At 47.7% G+C, this 21,932-nt stretch overlaps 1 protein-coding gene across 4 annotated transcripts; it reads left to right on the top strand.

The window, feature by feature from the left end:
• Nucleotides 1-714: 714 nt before the first annotated feature.
• On the top strand, nucleotides 715-21,405 carry CTC1 (CST telomere replication complex component 1). Of its 4 annotated transcripts, none has more exons than XM_061389727.1 (23): nucleotides 715-817; nucleotides 4,248-4,411; nucleotides 8,273-8,510; nucleotides 8,661-8,863; nucleotides 10,873-11,017; nucleotides 13,085-13,375; nucleotides 13,488-13,616; nucleotides 14,138-14,370; nucleotides 14,490-14,667; nucleotides 14,763-14,963; nucleotides 15,476-15,602; nucleotides 16,220-16,334; nucleotides 16,472-16,799; nucleotides 16,878-16,967; nucleotides 17,215-17,408; nucleotides 18,273-18,334; nucleotides 18,430-18,604; nucleotides 18,922-18,999; nucleotides 19,738-19,882; nucleotides 19,975-20,039; nucleotides 20,279-20,444; nucleotides 20,540-20,666; nucleotides 20,821-21,405. In XM_061389727.1, exons 1-23 carry the CDS (start codon nucleotides 785-787, stop codon nucleotides 20,958-20,960), a joined length of 3,627 nt encoding a protein of 1,208 aa, XP_061245711.1. In that variant the 5' UTR covers nucleotides 715-784; the 3' UTR covers nucleotides 20,961-21,405. The 4 variants fall into 4 exon arrangements, with proteins under 4 accessions (XP_061245711.1, XP_061245712.1, XP_061245710.1 ...); XM_061389728.1 differs by having other exon boundaries at nucleotides 8,661-8,869; nucleotides 16,472-16,679; XM_061389726.1 differs by having other exon boundaries at nucleotides 8,661-8,869.
• Nucleotides 21,406-21,932: the final 527 nt, after the last annotated feature.

Below are 21,932 nucleotides of genomic sequence, written 5' to 3'. Positions count from 1 at the left end.
ATCAACCCATGGCTTAATAGGCAGTGGAGTGCACAGAATTCATGCAACTATGTGTCAGCACTATTCTAGGCTTTGGGGGTATAGCAGTGAAGAAAGCAAATAAAAATATTTGCTCTCATGGAGCTTAATTCTAGAACATGGAGACTGACAGTTAAAAAAAAAAAAAAAGGAATGATGTGCTCTGGCTGTATTAAGGAGGAAACAGTTCCTCTGCTTGGCAGGATCAGCAAGATGGAAAGATGCTTAGGCTTTATCAGCCAGGCCGGTTGTATTTGCGCTCCTAAAATCCCTCATCCCAGAGATGCAAGACAAGGTATCACTGCTGCTGCTGCTGCTAAGTCACTTCAGTCGTGTTCGACTCTGTGTGACCCCATAGACGGCAGCCCACCAGGCTCCCCCATCCCTGGGATTCTCCAGGGAAGAACACTGGAGTGGGTTGCCATTTCCTTCTCCAATGCATGAAAGTGAAAAGTCAAAGTGAGTCGCTCAGTCGTGTCCGACCCTCAGCGATCCCATGGACTGCAGCCTACCAGGCTCCTCCATCCGTGGGGTTTTCCAGGCAAGAGTACTGGAGTGGGGTGCCATTGCCTTCTCCGAGGTATCACTGGGGAAGAGATTAGGTATGCCAGAGTAGGGGACAGGGGTGGGAGTCAGAGCAGAGCGGTACTGAGGCTGAATGGGGAGGAGTCGGAGGTGGAGCCAGGGGCGCGCCCGCTGATGACGTTACGAATCAGCCGTCCTTCAAGTCTCCGCGCGCTTCGCAGCGGGGAGTCGCGGGCGCGTCATGGCGGGCTGCCGGTCTGGGGCTCCTGGCTCTGTGAGTGCTGTCCTCTGTCCCTCGTCTCTTTTTTTGTTGTTCCAGATTTTCTTTTTTCCCCCTGTAACCTCCTCCTTGCCTCTCTGCCTCCCTGACGTCGCTGGCCTCTCCCGGGGGAGAGCGACTGTGAGGCTGTTTCTTCCGCCCCTTTCACTGGTTCTGCGTATTTATTCCATTATGCTTGCGGCGCCGTCTGTGAGTATTAAACACATCTCTGTCCAATGTTTAGGTTTCAAGCCCAATGGGAAGCCAGGATCACACTAACGGCTACCTGTGGGCCTGTGAGTTCCTGGGGGAGACCCCTGACGTAACTATAGAGAAAATGGGTAACCGATAATCCGGAAAAGCTTATAAGACCCGAAGTGCGTGCAAGATTTGCTGCTGCTGCTAAGTCGCTTCAGTCGTGTCCGACTCTGTGCGACCCCATAAACGGCAGCCTACCAGGCTCCCCCGTCCCTGGGATTCTCCGTGCAAGAACACTGGAGTGGGTTGCCATTTCCTTCTCCAATGCATGAAAGTGAAAAGTGAAAGTGAAGTCCCTCAGTCGTGTCTGACCCTCAGCGACCCCATGGACTGCAGCCCACCAGGCTCCTCCATCCATGGGATTTTCCAGACAAGAGTACTGGAGTGGGGTGCCATTGCCTTCTCCGGCGTGTAAGAGTTAGCAGGGTTTAAAAAACAAAGGAGATAAAAGAGGTTTCAAGGAGCAAGCAAAAATCTGTTCAAAGGCTAGAAATGGAGCAAAAGAGTTTGTCTTTGAAAAACTCAAGAAGTTCAATTGGGTGGTGGTGGAAGGGTCAGAGCTGACAATCTTGTAAGTCTTGGTAGGCAGCGACTTCAACCTGAGGATAACGGAGTTATTGAAGCGTTTTAAGCCAAAGAGTGATCGGTTGAGTTTCATTTTTGTTTCCTTAGGTAGGAGTGTAGAGAGTGGACTAGCGAGTATCTGTTAAAAGACTGTGGTTTATGTGTAGTAAGAGGTGGTGGTGACCCCCGACCCCGCAGCAATGTTGAGGTTCCAAACGTGAAGACATTAAAAAGATATTGAGGAGATAGAATCTAAATTAAGTAAACTTCCCAGGTTAATACTTTCTTGACCTCATCCACTGACTGGATGGCTTTAATAGCCAGTGACGGGTCCTGGTTTTCCTAAATCTATACTTTAGCTGAGATCTCTCTCCTGATACCAGTTATATCCACCTGCCTACCAGATTCTCCACCTGGCCAGCCTACATACCAACACTGAACTTTCCACAAAATCCACATCTCTTATGATGTTCACTAGCTTTGCAAATATCCTCAACCCAATGGTTCTACTTTGAAATATGGATATCCTCTTTCACTTCTTCCTTTCCCTACAGGAGACCCAAATTCAATATACACTGTTGCCAACCTCCTCACCCCACCCCACCCACTCCTGGATTCTGATTCAATAGATGGAACCACCTAAAAATCAACTGCGGTTTTTTTTTTTTTTTCCAACTGCGTTTTAAGCAAAAGTTTGGTGATTCTGAGGCAGCAGTACCACTTTGAGAAACAGTAGTATTCTATGTGCCAATGGAGCTAAAAGAGAAGACCAAGAGAAGAAGACAAAAAATGTGGGAGTCTGGGCTGTTATTATGTTGGTGGGCAGTTCTGAGTGATGACCTGGTCCAATTTTGAGAACCCTGACCATGAACAAGAGTGACTGAGGTAGGGTGAAGGTGAGGTCAGTGATAGCACTGTTTACAAGGACTCTGAAGTCATCTAGAACTTGAATGCTGGTTTTTCAAGCTGCTAAAGGCTAATTGGGGACTTCCCATTTGGCGCAATGGTAGAGAATCTGCATGCCTATACAGGAGACACGGGTTCGATCCCTGGGTCAGGAAGACCCCCTGAATTAGGAAGTGGCAACCTACTCCAGTATTCTTGCTGGGAAATCCCATGGACAGAGGAGCCTGGTGAGCTACAGTCCATGGGGGTCACAAAGAGTCCGATGCAACTGAACAGCACACAAAGATTAACTGAATGTGGAGGACTGATCATAGAAGAGCATTGGAGGAACAGGGATAAAGCTGTAATGGTTTGAGATTATCGCTGGGGATCAAGAAGGATAAAGGTCCTACCCCTAAGTATTGTTGAATCTTTCGGAATTTTTAAAGAAACCTGCTTAGCACTGAGAGTATGCCAGACTGGTCCCCTCCCCTAGAGTTATCTATATACAGAGGCAACAAAATCTGGCACATACACAAAGATGGTTCCTGTCCTTCTTAGGAAACCCCTTAGTTACAAGGTTAAGATCTACTAGATTACTAGAACAGGAAACAATTCCAGGGAATTGTGTCTTACATATAATCAGTTTATAGTACCTCAAATGTATACACTTCACTAAAAAATGAGGGGGCATTAATAAAAGAATTAGAAAAAAAGGGGGAAATGATTAAAAATTATACTGCCTATGTTCTTTTATGTAACGTCTATTAAGCACATTTCCATATACATGTTACTATACGGTACTATGTACTATAGTTTATGAGCAATTTAAAGGATTTTTTTTTTGAAGGTGACTTTATTTCTTTAAAGTTAACATAGCAACAAAACCTTTATTTTTTTTAATTTATTCATTTGTTTTTGGCTGCTTTGGGTCTTCCTTGCTGCACCAGGGCTTTCTTTAGTTGTGTCGAGTGGGTGCTATTCATTGTGATGCATGGGCTTCTCATTGCGGTGGCTTCTCTTGTGGAGCTCAGGCTCTAGGTGGTGCAAGGGCTTCTGTAGTTGCAGCTGGAAGGCTTAGTTGCCCTGAGGCATGTGGAATCTTCCCAGACCAGGGGTTGAAGTTGTGTCCCCTGTTTGGCAAGCAGATTCTGAGGGTAACTTTTGACCAGTTTTGTTCCACTTCCTGGCTTTAGAATCAGACCCATGGGAATTTTCTGGTGGTCCAGTGGCTAGGATTCGGTGCTTTCACTGCACAGGGTCTGGATTCAATCCCTGGTTGGGGAACTGGTATCTTACAAGCCATTCAGCATGGCCAGAGGAAAAGAAAAAAAGAACTAGAATCAGACCCCATATAAGATGGGCTGCCCCTGCTGATCACTGCTCTCAATAGAGGTGTATGCAAGGTACTGTGGGAGCCTCAAGGAAGGGAGCAGGATTCTCTCGGAGATGCTCAGAGAAGACTTCATGAGGAATATTTATTCTAATTGAGTGCTTTAAGGATTGGTACGGTTTTGTTAAAGAGGCAAGGCCAAAGCTGAATGGCCAGTTGTCTAAGCTGATTGTCTGAAACTAAGACTTCTGAGGTTTCTTCAAACTCTAAACTCCTTTACATTACATATTCATTTACATTCCCTCTTAACTTTTTTTTTTGTAATCTATTCCTTTATTCTTTCCCAAATTTCCCTGGTGGGCAGGATAGTCAGGAAGGTGTTTTAACTAGCTTTACTTTCCTCAGGAGCAAGCCTGGCTTGAGGTCGCCCAGGCTTTCATCCAAGAGACCCTGTGTCCACCTGGCAAGGAGCCTGATGTCCAGTTGGCTCAGTTGGTCATTGACTGTGTGAAGACTACCTGGTTGTCCCAGGGAACGAGCCAGGGTTTGACACTGCCCCTCAGCTACAGGTAAGAAGGGGAGGGGTTCACAGGAAAGTTAAATTTGGGATTGAAAACAAAGTACTTATCTTTTGAGATGAGTGAGGGGAAACTTGCTGAGGTGAGAAAAAGGTGGTGTAAATAAAACCTCCTTTTGCCAATCCTTCTCCTTCTCCATCAAGCTGCTTTCCTTTAACTGTTGATCTTATTTGGCTCAAGTCGTGTTTAGAGACAAGGGGAAGGGGTTGAGAAGATAGAAAATATCGGAAAAGAACCCTCAAAGTGGGCTAGGAAACTAAGATATAGACAGTGACTTCAGCAAGTGCAGATCATTGTATTTTGGGAGACCTGAGTTTGAGGTCTGAAGCCGAGTTATTTTATTTTATTTTTAAAAACTTTACCATTTCCTAAGGGCTTCCCTGATGGCTCAGCAGTAAAGAATCTGCCTGCACTGCAGGAGATGTGGGTTCAATCCCTGGGTTGGGAAGATCTCCTGGAGGAGGGCATGGCAATCCACTCTAGTATTCTTGCCTGGGCAGACAGAGGAGCCTGGTGGGCTACAGCCCATAGGGTCCCAAAGAGTCAAACATGACCAAAGCACCTTTGCAAGCACGTACCATTTCCAAAACTGTTCTAGGCAACGTTAATAAAGTACCACAGGAAAAGGGTTCCATGCCAAACATGCTTGAGAGACACTGGATGTGATAATCTTCTCTAGGAGAGTCATGAGGCTCATTAACATGTTAAAGGCTCTGAGAAGTCCTCCAAAAAGAAACCTGTTTATCTCTTCATAAAAGTAACCACTATCTGGAATATGGGAGAATTCTTGTGAATATCTTTATATTTTTTTCTATACATGAATCTATCCCTAAGCAATATATAGTGGTTTTACATGACTTCAGACTTTGTGTAAATGGTCCAGTACCTTATGTATCCTTTGCAGTTTGCTTTTTGTGCTTAACCTTCTGAGATTTACTCACATTGATAGCTCTAGGTCATATTTTTAACTGCTGTATGGTATTCTGTCAAGTGAATATTGGAGAAAGCAATGGCACCCCACTCCAGTACTCTTACCTGGAAAATCCCATGGATGGAGGAGCCTGATAGGCTGCAGTCCATGGGGTCGCTGAGGGTCAGACACGACTGAGCGACTTCACTTTCACTTTTCACTTTCATGCATTGGAGAAGGAAATGGCACCCCACTCCAGTGTTCTTGCCTGGAGAATCCCAGGGACGGGGGAACCTGGTGGGCTGCTGTCTGTGGGGTCGCACAGAGTCGGACACAATTGAAACGACTTAGCAGCAGTAGCAGCAGCAGCAAGTGAATATACATATCACTGTTTTTTCTTTTTTAAAAAAGGTAGAAATCTGTCTAGGTTTGTTTAATTTGTTGTTTCCCAATAATTGAAAATCAAAAAGAATCATTGAAAAGTGGTAAATCATCAATTTTTAGGAAACTTGCAAACTTTTATAAGTTTCTTGTTATTCTTCAAGATAAATGTAGAGTAGATAGCACAATATGTAGAAGATGGTGGGTAAGGATAAAGTAAAAATTATTTGATGGGTCAGTTCAGTTCAGTTCAGTCGCTCAGTTGTGTCCAACTCTTTGCAACCCCATGAATTGCAGCACGCCAGGCCTCCTTGTCCATCACCAACTCCCGGAGTTCACCCAGACTCACGTCCATCGAGTCAGTGATGCCATCCAGCCATCTCATCCTCTGTCATCCCCTTCTCCTCCTGCCCTCAATCCCTCCCAGGATCAGAGTCTTTTCCAATGAGTCAACTCATTGGCCAACTCATGAGGTGGCCAAAGTACTGGAGTTTCAGCTTTAGCATCATTCCTTCCAAAGAAATCCCAGGGCTGATCTCCTTCAGAATGGACTGGTTGGATCTCCTTGCAGTCCAAGGGACTCTCAAGAGTTTTCTCCAACACCACAGTTCAAAAGCATCAATTCTTCGGCGCTCAGCCTTTTTCACAGTCCAACTCTCACATCCATACATGACCACGGGAAAAACCATAGCCTTGAGTAGATGAACCTTTGTTGGCAAAGTAATGTCTGTGCTTTTCAATATGCTGTCTAGGTTGGTCATAACTTTCCTTCCAAGAAGTAAGCGTCTTTTAATTTCATGGCTGCAGTCACCATCTGCAGTGATTTTGGAACCCCAAAAAATAAAGTCTGACACTGTTTGTTTCCACTGCTTCCCCATCTATTTCCCATGAAGTGATGGGACCAGATGCCATGATCTTCGTTTTCTGAATGTTGAGCTTTAAGCCAACTTTTTCACTCTCCACTTTCACTTTCATCAAGAGGCTTTTTAGTTCCTCTTCACTTTCTGCCGTAAGGGTGGAATCATCAGCATATCTGAGGTTATTGATATTTCCCCCGGCAGTCTTGATTCCAGCTTGTGCTTCTTTCAGTCCAGGGTTTCTCATGATGTATTCTGCATATAAGTTAAATAAACAGGGTGACAATATACAACCTTGACGTACTCCTTTTCCTATTTGGAACCAGTCTGTTGTTCCATGTCCAGTTCTAACTGTTGCTTCCTGACCTGCATACAAATTTCTCAATTTATTATTTGACAGGAAAATTTTTCATTTTTCCATTTCCCTTCATTGAGTGCATGCTGTATGTCAGGTCCCAGGGCATACATGGGACTTTCAACTTTCAACTTTCCTTGAAAGTTGGAGGACAGGACCTTGAAGAATCTACGAAGAGTGACCCTATCCTTACTGTTTTTTGTCCTGCAGGTGCTTTGGGTGAAGGAACAGTTCTCTCTAGCCACTTTTTCTTAGGCTTTTATAGAAGTAGGGAAAGATAGAAATACTTCTGAGTGAGACATGCCTGGCTTTGCCACCTACACTACTGTGTATCTGAACCTCTGAATTTCTTCATTGGTGGTGTTTCCAGGGGTTTTTGGTGAAGATTCAATGCAATATTGAGCATGAATGGACCCAGTATAATATGTGCATAGCAGGGGCACACCACATATTAGTGTCTGGTTTGCCTTTTATTTGCTCTGAAGTCACTGGGAAAGAATGAGGCCAATGCAGAAGGGGAGTGGGCCATCTAAAATAGCATTTCTAATCTTTAGCACTCACATGGGGATTATGTTCCTGAGCGTAACAAGGAGAATAAGTTGTTACATTTTGTAACCTTATCCTTTTTCTCTTGGTGGGGGGGGAACCATGGGAATGTAAGTGAGTGGAATAATGTATTACAAAAGTGTGACTGTCACTACTTTGATAAATTGTATTACATTCTCTGTGAGATACCTCACAATGGATACTGACTCAGCAGTATTGCAGCACTTTGCTTGAGAATGGCTGGTCTCAAACATCTCTTGAAAGCTGGGAACTCGTGATACCAACTTCCCCCTCAGCCTCAACCTCCCAGCCAGTCTCCAGTGCTATGATATTCTAGATTAGGAAAGGAACCTGATTGGGGCCAATGATGTTGAGCCATTAGGCAGATGTCTTAGTGTCTCCACTGGAGTTCTCTGTGGAAGCTGAGAGCTGAGATGCTGTCAAGGGAGCAGTTTGTGCGGTCTCTAAAGCGTTCTCCCCACATGCTCATCCCCTCAGGCTGCTTTGACATTCCCACTCCATTTCTCTGGATTCTGTCTGTAGCACTATCTTGTTCAGGATCTCATTCAGCAGACTTTCTTCTGGCCTTCTCTAGGTACCACCCAGTCTTTGGACCCAGACCTCCTCCTCATTTTCTTAGGCCCTCACTCCCAAATTTTTTCCCTTTAATCAATCAAACAAACTGTCTTAGTCCACGTTCCCCATTGATCTTTCCTTAGGATCTTGGGGGATTTGTGGAGGGTGAGGATAATTCGTAGGCTTGAATGTAGCTATACAGAACCTCTGTTCTCTTCACTCTGCAGCTTTGTCTCAGTAAAGGACCTCAGGACCCACCAGCGTCTCCCATGCTGCAGCCACTTGTCCTGGAGCAGTACTGTGTATCAGGCTTGGGCCCAAGAGGCTGGACCACGTGGGGTTCCTCTGCCCCGGGAGCGACTGTTACTTTTAGGGACACTTACCGACCTATCAGGGAACTTGGAACAAGAGTGCAGGAATGGAAGCCTCTATATAAGAGATAACACTGGTGCCTTGGATTGTGAGGTGAGTAGGAAGGGGGTGGTCAAATGCCTCAGATCCTAATAAGAATGGCATCTAGGGAGCAAGACAATTAAGTCTCTGAGGGAACAAAGATGGAGCAGGATGGATTGGGTGCCAGGATCCTGATTAATCCTTGCCTTTGGTCTTTTCTAGCTCATAGATCTGGACCTTTCTTGGTTGGGCCATTTCTTTCTGTTCCCCAGCTGGAGTTACCTCCCTTCTCCGATGAAGTCTCCAGGAGAGGGGCACGTGGAGCTCTGGGGTACCCCCGTGCCAGTATTTCCTTTGACCATCAGCCCTGGCCCTCTCACCCCCATCCCTGTTGTCTACCCAGAAATGGCTTCCCGCCTGCTCAGGTACAGGTAATTCTTCCATCCAAGGGAGGAGGGAGCATTGTAAAACTGGGAGGACAGTGGATCAGTGGAAGGAGGGAAAGAAAGGCATAGAAAGCAATATAGATGGAATGTTCCAAATCAGGGAAATGATGGAGGATTCTTCAAGAAAAGCCTTATCTAAGGGCAGGTAGAGTTTGAAGGAAGCTTTTAGAATAATGGCTTTGGGCTATGTAAATTTTACATCCCTATTTCTCTTCAAGAAAATTAGAGATACCAAGGGAACATTTCATGCAAAGATGAACTCAGTAAAGGACAGAAATGGTATGGACCTAACAGAAGCAGAAGATATTAAGAATACACAGAAGAACTGTTCCAAAAAGGTCTTCACGACCTAGATAATCATGATGGTGTGATCACTCACCTAGAGCCAGATATCCTGGAATGTGAAGTCAAGTGGGCCTTAGGAAACATCACTACAAAGTTCGTAGAAGTGATGGAATTCCAGTTGAGCTATTAAACATCCTAAAAGATGATGCTGTGAAAGTGCTGCACTCAATATGCCAGCAAATTTGGAAAATTCAGCAGTGGCCACAGGACTGGAAAAGGTCAGTTTTCATTCTAATTCCTAAGAAAGGCAATGCCAAAGAATGCTCAAACTACCGCACATTTGCATTCATCTCACACGCTAGTAAAGTAATGCTCAAAATTCTCCAAGCCAGGCTTCAGCAATACGTGAACCGTGAACTTCCAGATGTTCAAGCTGGTTTTAGAAAAGGCAGAGGAACCAGAGATCAAATTGCCAACATCTGCTGGATCATCAAAAAAGCAAGAGAGATCCAGAAAAACATCTATTTCTGCTTTATTGACTATGCCAAAGCCTTTGACTGTGTGGATCACAATAAACTGTGGAAAACTCTTCAAGAGATGGGAATACCAGACCACCTGACCTGCCTCTTGAGAAACCTGTATGCAGGTCAGGAAGCAACAGTTAGAACTGGACATGGAACAACAGACTGGTTCCAAAAAGAAAAAGGAGTATGTCAAGGCTGTATACTGTCACCCTGCTTATTTAACTTATATGCAGAGTACATCATGAGAAACGCTGGGCTGGGAGAAGCACAAGCTGGAATCAAGATTGCCGGGAGAAATATCAATAACCTCATATATGCAGATGAGACCACTCTTATGCCAGAAAGTGAAGAACTAAAAAGCCTCTTGATGAAAGTGAAAGTGGAGAGTGAAAAAGTTGGCTTAAAGCTCAACATTCAGAAAACAAAGATCATGGCACCTGGTCCCATCACTTCGTGGCAAATAGATAGGGAAACAGTGGAAACACTGGCAGACTTTATTTTGGGGGGCTCCAAAATCACTGTAGATGGTGACTGCAGCCATGGAATAAAAAGATGCTTACTCCTTGGAAGAAAAGTTATGATCAAGCTAGACAGCATATTCAAAAGCAGAGACATTGTCAACAAAGGTCCACATAGTCAAGGCTATGGTTTTTCCAGGGGTCATGTATGGATGTGAGAGTTGGACTATAAAGAAAGCTGAACACCAAAGACTTGATGCTTTTGAACTGTGGTATTGGAGAAGACTCTTGAGAGTCCCTTGGACTGCAAGGCAATCCAACCAGTCAATCCTAAAGGAAATCAGTCCTGAATATTCATTGGAAGGACTGATGTTGAAGCTGAAACTCCAGTACTTTGGCCACCTGATGTGAAGAGCTGACTCGTTTGAAAAGACTCTGATGCTGGGAAAGATCGAAGGCAGGAGGAGAAGGGGACGGCAGAGGATGAGATGGTTGGATGGCATCACCGACTCAATGGACGTGAGTTTGAGTAAACTCCCAGAGTTGGTGATGGACAGGGAGGCCTGGCATGCTGCAGTCCATGGGGTCACAAAGAGTCGGACATGACTGAGCAACTGAACTGAAGTGAACTGAGATTGTAGTGGAAAGGAAGGCATTTGTAAGGGGGGAAAAGAAAGAGGAAGAGATAAAAAATGACTGCTCTTCTCTCTACCTTTTTTAGAAGTAAGCACAGAAACGTGCAGCCAAACCTTGCTGGGAATCTAATTCGATTCAGTGCTCTGGTGAAAAGTCAGAAGAAAGCTTACTTTGTCCTGTTTCTTGGTGGATCCTCCCCAGCTGGCACCCAGGTGTCTGTCATTGTGCAGGTAGGTTTAGGGTCAATTCAGGAGTGTGGAGGTGCGAGTGGGCTGTACAGGCTCCTAACAGGTAAGATAGCATCATAGGAGAAACCATGTGGGAAAGGAGGACAGCTTCAGAGACTTGCTTCTAGAACAGTGCAGTTGAGGGAAGAGTGCATGGGGTACCTTCCCTGTGTATAGAAGATGGGGAGAAGACTTCCCCGCTCATTCAAGGAGACAGCTTCTGTATCATGTATCCCATTTTGAAAAACTGCCAGAATCACCTGTTTTCCCCCAGAAGAGTGACGAAGAAAAGTATTTATCTGAACACCATTAAAACATGGAATAACATGTTCTTTAAAAAAAAAAACTTGGTGCTTACTGTTGAGTCTTTTTACATCAACTGATATGATTTATTTTTTTATTGAGTATAATTTTACAAATACAGTCTCTATTGTACATCAGTGAATCAGCTATATGTATACATAGGTCACCTCTTTTTTGGAGTTCCTTCTCATTTAGGTCACCACAGAGCATTGAGTAGAGTTCCCTGAGCTGTACAGTAGGTTCTCATTAGTTACCGGTTTTTTGCATAGTAGTGTGGGTATGTTGGAGAAGGTGACGGCACCCCACTCCAGTACTCTTGCCTGGAAAATCCCATGGATGGAGGAGCCTGGTAGGCTGCAGTCCATGGGGTCGCTAAGAGTCAGAAACGACTGAGCAACTTCACTTTTCCCTTTTCACTTTCATGCATCGGAGAAGGAAATGGCAACCCACTCCAGTGTTCTTGCCTGGAGAATCCCAGGGACGGGGGAACCTGGTGGGCTGCCGTCTATGGGGTCGCACAGAGTTGGACACGACTGAAGCAACTTAGCAGCAGCAGCAGCAGTGTGTGTATGTAAATTCCTGTGTTCAGTCAAACCATCATAAACTACTGGTTTTGCATAAGCAGTAAACTCGTGAAGTCTTAGCTATGAGTGGTGACATTGAGGTCTGGTTGGTGTTTTCAAGTAGAAATGAGGGTCTGTGAAGCTGAGCACCTGGGACTGTGAAGTTCAGGTATCTTGAATCATCAGTTGTGTTTCGAAGCCCCTGAGAATGGCATTTGTGCTCTGGGAGGAACATGCCCTAAAAGATGGTTATATTTATTAATGGTCTTCTCTATGTAACTTTAGCTTAAATTTCTTCAATAACCCGTTGTTGGCCCCTTGTACATTCCATATGATACCTTCTGGGGTTTATTTATTTCCTACTTGGACGATTCTCCCTTTCCAATTGATTAAAAGTCTTCAGCATGTTATTTCTGGATTTTTTTTATTCATCTTGGCTCTTCCATTTTGTCTCCCGCCACCCCCAAGAACATTCCTCCTCCGTCCTGGCCAGTGTTTTCCTTGCCTTGCTCATTCTGAGTTCTGAACATTTCTGTATTGTTTTTTTCTTGCTTGAAACACCTTCCTCTCTCGTCTCCACTTCAGCAATCCAGAGATGGCCTTCAGGACCCTGGCAAGTTCAGCTTCGGTCACTTGGCCTTCTTGATCATCTCAGCCCATCCTGACCTCTTTTCTTTCTCTGAAACCTTACAAATGTGTGTTGTTTTTGCCACTTGTTCATATATGTTTCCCAGTGGTTTGATATATGTTAGAGAAGAGAGAACAGTCTATGTTATTTCCCTTAACATCTGTCCCCATACTGGATACATACGTACGTGTTCATATTGATTAAATAAGCGAAAGTTGTTTGCATGGCTGGTCTGTGTGGCGGGGTGGGATAGGGGAAATGCAAGGGCAGAATTGTCTGCACGAAATACTTATATATTTTGGAGGAAGCTGTACAGATGGTATGTGCCTTGGGGGAGGGATTAGGAAATGTTTGCCATCTTCTATGAGAGGGGAGAGTTCCTGAGAGTTCTGAGGCTTAAGATTTAATTGGCAAACAGGAAAAATAAAGAAGTAAGGAAAAGAAAAAAAAGAGGTAAGGAAAGGCTCTCGAGGAGCCAGTCCTTGAGGTGACATGGTGATGGGAAGGAGCTCCTGCAGAGGGACAGGACATGAGAAGCCTCTCACGTACTGTGTCACCTGCTTCTGCATAAGCCAGGTCCCTGCCCAGCTGGTGTGGCACCGAGCCCTCTGTCCTGGTAGAGCCTATGTGCTGACAGAACTGCGAGTATCCAAGCTCCCTGGTCACCGTTACCGGGTGTGGATGACCAGCACCTCCTCCCAGCTGTTGCCGCTGAAACCAGAATGTGTACGAGAGCTGGAACTGGAGCTGGCTGGAGTCCCCTTGGAGGCCGACCCCCAATCACTGCCCCGGCCCAGCAGCCCCCAGGACAAGAAGCGTCCAGGTCCAGACTGTCTCGTCCGGGACTCCATACTCTTATCCTACACGGTGCGCCCGAGGGAGAGGTTCCTGAGCCTGGGGTGGGGGGAGGGGGCAGGAATTGTGGGGTCTTCAAAGAGGAAGGCCCTGGGGATCACCTGGCTCTTCGGCTTTTTTGCAGGGAATGGTCACTGACACGCTGAATCAACCTGCGGGCCTCTATGAGCTGGACAGGAAGCTGGAGCTCTGCCTCGCCTACCAGCAGTTCCGTGGCCTCAGGAGGGTGGTGCGACCAGGAGTCCGTCTGGAGGTATGTGAGGGGGTCAGGGCTGGTGACAAAGAGAGACTCTCTTACCTTTATGGGTTGGTCTTTTTTTTTGAGCAGGTCGACACCCCTACAACAAAATTATAAAAATAATTAAATGTATTGGAGTGCAAGGTGCTTTTGTAAATAATGATTTGGACGAGAGCTCAGATCAGGAGTGGAGATTGGGGCCCTGGGAGGAGCAGGTGGGTCCAGAGCATCTCCTTTCTAGAAGGACCTTCTCACTGGAGGAGGAGATGTTGGAGCTGAAGCACAGGTGTGGGGCCAGGATGACCTCAGGCAGCCCAGTGAGCCCTCTGGCCCACAGAAAGGCTGAGTGTGGCTCCTGGGAGGTGAAGGCTTATTTACCACAGGGGAGTGGGTCATGATGGAAAGCAAGACAGAACTGGAGGGAAGTAACCTGTAAAGGAGAAATTGTGTGTTTCCTATGAGCCAGGCAGTGGCAAACTGCATTTACCTCTGTCTGGGACCATTGAGTTACTTTTTCACCTCTTCTGCCTCTGCAGCTCCAGGATGTTCACCTCCTGCAGTCAGTGGGCGGGGGGACGAGAAGACCCATATTAGCTCCCTGCCTTCGTGGTGCCGTTCTGCTTCGCGGCTTCTCTCATCAGGTGCCTGAGACTCAGTTTTCCCACCAAGTCCCCCAGGCCTCCCTGTATGAGCAGCTGGTATGGGAGCATCAGTTAGGACTCCCCATCTACCTGTGGGTCACCAAGGCCCTGGAGGATCTGGCCTGCAAGTGAGGAGGACGTGGATTGGGGCTGGGGAGGTGGTGAGGGGTGGGCCACTTCGTCTCAGGGAAGCCATATTCTGGAAGAGCCTCTGGGGGAAGTGACTCCACTTCTCTGCATGGCCAAGGCTGTGTCCTCACGTGCTGAGATACCACCAGTTCCTGAAGTATTCATCACCTGGGGACCCCAGCCTGGGACTACAGATCCTGGCCCCGATCTTGGAGGTTCTTATTCCACCTGGCTGCCCTGGTCGGAACACACACAGCGAAATCCTTGAAGAGCCACATCACTGTCCACTCCAGAAGGTCTGAAAATGTTGGGGTATGGGTGGCAGATCTAACACCCTGGGGGACACCGGGGCACAGGGGACACGTAACCTGATGTCTTGTCTCTTGGACAGTACACCCAGCTGCAGACTCCCTGCTTTTTCCCTACTTTGGCCTTCCTGAAAGAGGAAGCGAAGCGCAGGGCCTGGGCCTCCTTTGACCCTAAGACCCTTCTGCCCCTCCCAGAGGCTTCGCACTTGCCCAGTTGGCAACTCAATCAGCGCCTGGCCTGGTCCTGGCAGTGTCTGCTGCCTTCTGCGTTCTGCCCTGCCCCGGTGAGTGTGGCTCCAGCAGAGGTCTGGAGACTTCCTCTGTTTGCCACTTTCACTACTCGTACCATAGTCCTTCTTGTCATTTTGATGGCACTAGCCTTCTTACTAGACCGCACCATCTCTTCCTGGACCCCTCTCATCCACTCCCCTGCAATGACTAGAAATGGGTGGGGTAAAATGTAACGTGGTTTACAAAACTCTTAATTTAAATCCTTCTCTTGTTTCTCCCAGAGTGTATAAAGTCAAACCCAAACCCCCTGTTGTGTCTTGTCCTCTATGGTCTCCTGGCTCTAACCTCGATATGTAAACTTTCCCTCTGGCTGCTAAATGTGTGAATGCAGGTGAATTTTCCCCAATCTTTCTACCCCACTTCAGGATAAATTCTTGAAGCTCTGATATCATGTCTTTGTGGTTCATTTTGTAGCTCTAACAGTTAACACTATGCCTGGCACATGGTAGATGCTTTGTGTAGTTGTTTAGTGAAACTTGATACCTAGGCCTTCATTTCCTTGCAGGTACTACTTGGGATCCTGGTGCCTTCATCTCGTAAAGGGTGTCTGCGACTTCGGGACCAGAGCGGTTCCCTGTCCTGCCTGCTCCTGGCCCAGCCCTTGCAGCCCCTCACTGACCCCAGGCTCATAGGTTTGGAGTTCAGTGGTGGAGAGAAGATGATGGGAGTGGGAAAGAGGGTCTCTGAACTGGGGAGTGTAGGAGAGAGCTTCTGCCAGGATTCAGTAGACATGCTCAAGTGGCTTATTTTGATCAACAAGTCTGGGGAGTGGTTTGGGAGGCTGATATGGGCAGGTGGTGTAAAGGAGCCAGGGGTTCCCGGCCGGAATCACAATTCCCACATTCATTTCTCCCTCTGTAACTCCTCACAGACATACCAGGATGACAGCTTCCATTTCTCATATCCCTAGTTTGGAAGAGGAATGGTCTTGGAGTTATTGAGGCTTGTAGCCAGGGAAACCCTGGAGAGGAAAGCTTCTCAGACCTCAGAACAGGTGTTTTAGGGATTTATGAGAAAGAATCAGGCCTCTCAACCTAGGGGGCCAGGGATGGGATTGGCTGTGCTGATGGAACAGTTTCTACCTTGGAGGTACCACTCCTCCAAGATGGGGGTCAGGCCTGGGCCTTCACGTTGTGTTAGGCATGCAGCTCCTGCCTGGATTGAGCGTGAGACCTGTGGGGTGGGCTGCTTCTCTGCCCAGCCCACAGTCTTCTCCTCTCGCCAAAATAGAAAACTGTCTTCCTCTCAGGTTGCCTGGTGAGGGCAGACAGGTTCCAGTTGGTCATAGAAAGGAATGTCAGAAGCAGCTTCCCTTCTTGGAAGGAGCTGAGCACCACAGACTTCATCCAGAAGAAGCAGGCCAGGTAGGTCCTTAGGGTGGTGGCTGTCCTCTGGGTCCCACCACCAGGGAAGTGGAAGGGGAAGTCTCCATGCAGGGGGTGGAACACTGGGGCACAATGCCTGCATCGCTAAGAAACCTCTTCCTTGTCTCTCCCAACAGAGTCTATGTCCAGTTTCTTCTGGCCGATGCCCTGATCTTGTCTGTGCCCAGACCCGTCCTTCACTCAGCCACCTCCTCCACACCTCCTCGGACAGAGCCTTCCCCTCCAGAGGGTCCCCACATAGAACAGAGCCGGCTGTTCTTGCTGTCCCACAAGGAGGCACTGATGAAGAGGAACTTCTCTGTGCCCCCAAGTGCCAGTTCAGAGGTGCCCCAGCCCACCCTCAGTTTCCATGTATTAGGGAGCTGGCTTGGGGGCACCCAGAGGAAGGAGGGAACTGGATGGGGCCCACCTGAACCCGAGGAAGATGAAAACTCAGATCAGAAGGTAAACTGGGGTCTTGGACCTCTGATCTGTCCTCCTGAGCCCCAGCTCTCGTCTGAGGGACTCTGCTCTCCCTGTCAGGTCCTCCTTCTGTTCCTTGGCTCCTCAGTCCGCTGGTTTGAGTTCTTGCACCCAGGGCACGTGTACCGGCTCGTGGCTTCTGGCCCTCCCGTGAGTGCCCCACTTCACCACACCCTTCCCCAGAAAGGGGAAGGGTATTTTGGCTTGCGGTCTGGAAAGGAAGTTCTAAGTCTTCTGGAAGAAAGGTGGATGTAGATCAAATAGAAGGCCTGCCTATGTCTAGACCACTTCCTTTGTCAGGCCCCAGAGAGGAAACAAAATTGGGTCATAGTTTGTGAGGAACCTCTCTCCAGACCAGGACACACTAGGAGATGGTCATGTCCCCATTTCCTGGCAGACATTGATGTTGTTCGAGGAGGGTGGTTCATCCTGCGTGTCACAGCATCCTCTGGAGCTGGCTGGCTGTGCATCCTGCCTCACTGTCCAGGATGAATGGACTGTGGAACTTGCAAGCTCTCAGGACATCCCAGAGGTGCTGGGTATCCGCCCGACACTGCCTGAATCCTCACTGACTGACCTGCTCAGTGGCAAGTAAATGTCCACCAGTTTCTCCAGCTCGCTTGGCTGCTCTCTCTTCCTCTGCCGTGGTTGTGTCGGATGAATTGTCTGTCTCCTGCTACAGTGTGTGTTTCATGAATGTGATTTAGCTCCTAGAGGAGGGATGGCGGTGTAAGATAGAAGCTGTGTTTCATACCTGTTTACCACCGCTGCCCCCCTACCCCCGCCCCGGCTCAGCATGTCACTGACATTATCATGAGCAGGCTTTCTCACAATTGAGAACAAAGCTTAGCAGTAAAAGGAAATATAAGAAACAAACAAAAAAAGCAAGGACAAAAGCTAAAAATCTCTAGAGAAGGACCTTCCTTTAGTGCAAGAATTGACTGGCTTATAGCTTCAGGAATAGCTTTACTTTCCTTGTGTAAGCTTTTTTGGGGGCAGCTGCAGTGCAGTTGAAGATACTGCAGAGATACTTCCCCCTGTGTAAGCAAACAAACAAACACCATGTTGGATTATATGTGTAACTTTTACAAAACTTCCCTAGAAGTGCAAGTTTTCAAGGACCTATGATTTGAAGGAGGGGGCACGGGCCCCAGTGTATAAAGCTGAGAATGATGGGCTGACTGAGATTCTAGGGTAAATGCAAGTGGAGATTCACCTTTGCTGGGGTATTTTTTGGTGAGGCCTCTGTGTACAAAGCTGGATTGGGTTTTGGGTTTGTGTGTGTGTAGTGATCTGCTACAACGCTGTTTTTCCCATAAGCCGTTACTTTTAGTATTTGGTTTGAGACATTTCAAGGCTTTCCAGGACCTCATAGGTAAAGTTCTAGCAGCTACTGTAACTCCTTTCTGTCCTGGGATCTGACTCCATTCTCACTCTATTTCTCTGACCCTCCAGTTTTGCAGATTCCTTGGTGTCTTTTTCAGCTGAGATTGTGTCACATCTCTGGATGAAGCCTGGTAATAACACCTGTTTGGGTAAAGGGTAAGAAATAGAGTGGTGGAACCTAGTGATCCTGAGAGGGACCACTAACCCCTCCCCATTCCTCCTGTAGGGAGCTCTGGGGCTGTGAGACGGTGTGTGAAGCTCACCGTAGCTCTGGAGACTGCTGACTACAAATTCCCTCCTCACTTGGATGTGTATATTGAAGACCCACACTTGCCGCCCCCACTGGGACTTCTTCCTGGAGCCCGAGTCTACTTCCACCAGCTGGAGAAAAGGGTTTCCAGGTGAAGACCTGTGTCGATGGCCTGGCCTCCCCTCCCTCCTGATGCGCTTCTCTTGAATGCTTGCCCTCCCTGTGTGGCGATGACAGCTTCTCTTTGCTGTTAGGTCTGCTGTGTTTCTCTGCCGTGTATGCCCTTTGCCCCTTTGCCCCTGCAGTATGTTCCAGACTAGCCCTTCCCTTCCTCTGCCCTCTGTGCTGATAGTGCCAGGGTCAGGGCACGTCCCTCAGGGGGAGTGGCTCGTCCTGTGACACCGTCCCAGCCCCTACCTCAGACTGACTTCTTTCTCCTCCTCCTCTCTCCCCCTCCTGCACCTGCAGGTCCCACAACGTTTACTGTTGCTTCCGGTCGTCAACCTGTGTGCAGGTCCTGCATTTCCCCCCAGATACTACGGTCAGGTCAGTGGCCCAAAGCCCATCTCCAAACCTTACAGCCTCACATCTGAACCCCACACCTGTTCCAGGCTCTGCAATTTTTCCCATAACTCCAAGCTTCTCCCCTCCTAGTAAAATGTGTGTAGTCAGAAGGATTTCCTCTGCTTCAAATGAAAAATGTCCATACATATCATTCTACCCAGGAAGATTTAGTGTTCTGGGATTTTAAAGGGTTTTCAATCCAAAATACAAATATGTTTCTTAGCTAATATCTTGGTTTTTCAAGCCTGAGAAATAATCGATGACAATCAGAGATCAAGAATCAAAATAAATGGGGGCCCTGGGGAACTTGCATTTGTACCCTGCTATTGTGTGAAAATTATATAAATCTTAATTATGTTGAATTGGTTCATAGAGTATTTCAAGTCTACTATGTCCTTCTACTTTTCTGTCCATTCTGTTAATTTTTTAGATTTTGATATTGAAACTCCAACCAAAAAAACTTAATTTATCTACTTAAAAAAATTGTAGTATATAGTGGACCTGTATGTACCTTTGCTCTGTATTTGCCATATCTCCTGTAAATGTGTTTTCATACTTAGAGAATTTAAAAAATAAAAAAAGAAAGGAGAGGCCCTGGGGCTTCCAGGAGAGCACAGAAGCCACTACTGTCCCTGTCCTCACGCCTGCTGAGTCCTTCCAGACAAACTCTGCTTTTAGAACTCTGTTGGCTGTTTCTTGAACCCCCCCTTCTCTCTTTAGTGCCCCCCTGCCCCACATCTACCTGGCCGAACTTCTGCAAGGTGACAAGGCCCCATTTCGGGCCACTGCTTCTTGCCATGTCGTTTCTGTCTTCAGCCTTCATCTCCTCTGGGTGTGTGCACACTGTACCAGCATCTGCCCACAGGTAAGAGCGGGGACAGGCTAAGCTGGGTGCAGGGTGCCAAGAGGGCTGTGATGGGGGCGAGGGGATTTTGCCAACCACTTTCTTCATCCCAGGGAAGGTGTCCTCGTCAGAGCCCCGCTTGCCCCACTCAAACATCTGTAAGCCAGGCCAGCATCAGGTGAGAGCAGAGCACAAAGTGGGCACCCATTGCCCCATTTCCATGACTGTCTGCTGTCCTGATGTTAGCACAATTCCTGAATGGTGGGAATTGCTTAATAAATATTTTAGAATGAATGGATGAGGGTATAGTGAGCTAACAAGGTGTAGAGCGATTCCTGTTGGGTCTGGGTGACTGGCCCCCTGGGTTTTGCTGTCAGAGTTTCTATTTCCTAACCGCCCCCGCTCCCCCGCTCCCAGGCTCCTGGTGGAGGATGGGACTGCAGAAGCTGTGGTGACCTGTAGAAATCATCAAGTGGCAGCAGTTCTAGGGCTGTGTCCCAGTGAGTGGACCTCCCTCCTCGAGTTTGTCCGAGGGCCGGGGAAAGTGGCCTTGCAATTTACAGGGCCTGGAGCCCAACTTGAGGTGAGATGTGGCTGGGAGGTGGGGGCTCAGATAGCCATTTTCCTGGGAGCTTGATTAGAAGCTTGAGTCCTGATGAAACCTCTTTCCCTTTCTAGTCCTCAGCTGAGGTGGATGAGCCCTTGACCCTCTTCCTCTGGACCCTCTGTACCAGTTTCTCTGTCCTCCGCCCTATGGTGCTTTCTTTTGAGCTGGAGAGAAAACCCTCCAAGATCATCCCATTAGGTGAGGGTCAAAGGGCAGGGATGTAGATTGATGGGTCACAAGAGGAAGAGGGAGGGGGGATTGACAGGGAATTTCTGAAGTTGGGAGGAGAACGGAGGGTGGGGACTGAAAATCACATACACAGGACCTGTGTTTTTCTCTCTTCCCATCTCAGAAGCTCCTCGGCTACAGCGATTCCAGTGTGGGGAGTCCCCTTTCCTGACTCGAGTGAACCCCAAGATCCGACTGTCATGCCTCTTTATCCAGGAGCATGAGCACCCCAATGCCCTGGGGGCCTTAGTTTCCTCCTGCTAACCGAAACTGCAGTGGCTGGAGATCTTGAGGCTGGGCTTCAACTCCTTTCCCTGGTCATGGCCCTTAACCTTCTCTGAAACTGAACCAGGACCCCAGATCCTTGGATTCACAAAATGCTGCTGCTGCCAAGTCGCTTCAGTCGTGTCCGACTCTGTGCGACCCCATAGACGGCAGCCCACCAGGCTCCCCGGTCCCTGGGATTCTCCAGGCAAGAACACTACCCTGCTGTTATTGCTCCGTATTCTAATGCCAACCTGCCTTGAGGAAATTGTGGAAATCATAGTGCTGTTGCCTTTCCTCTCTAGTAGGTGTCGAGGTACCTGTACTCACAGGTGGTCCTGAGCACCTGGGTTCTGTCTTTGTGGCAGGGACTTGCCCCTCATGGGTTTGCTCCTGACAGGTTCCTTGCTCTACAATAAAGTTCTTGGGATGTTTCTCGCTTTCACTCAGGTGGGTCTCAGGCCTCATGACCTGGCAACCCACCCTTCGTTTACCATCATTTTGGCCTTGTTTGCCATCAGTGCCAAAACAGGTTTGGAGAAGAACTTCTGGTCCAGTGAAGTCAGGCTGTGCAGGGAGTCAATTAGGGAGAAGAGTGCAGGTTAGACATTCCCTGATGGCCTCGGTTAGCGAAGGTGGGCCCGAAGTAGTAGTCAGGCCTAGAGTTGTTGCTGAGTACAAGGTGATTATGGCCAGAGGGAAGCACCGATTGTTAGGCGGGGCATGTGAGGAACCCCGGATGTGGGAACTCCGACAGGGGGTCAGTATTGTGGGTTTCCTTTGGGCCAGACCTAACGCAAATTCTTGATTAACACCTCGAGACCGGCAGGAAGAACCTACAGAATTAGGGGTTGCAGGAGTAGTTATTTGAAGATGCTCATGCATTTGGTGTTCAGCCATTTCTTGCCTGGGAGCTGCTTGCTACATCGAGAGGTAGAGCCTAGCCACATCTCCAAGCGCTTTGCAGAGCAC

The sequence above is a fragment of the Bos javanicus genome, chromosome 19, assembly GCF_032452875.1.
Source record: "Bos javanicus breed banteng chromosome 19, ARS-OSU_banteng_1.0, whole genome shotgun sequence".
Lineage (NCBI taxonomy): Eukaryota > Metazoa > Chordata > Mammalia > Artiodactyla > Bovidae > Bos > Bos javanicus.
Note: the sequence above shows the minus strand (reverse complement) of the source record. Positions and strands in the feature narration are given on the sequence as shown.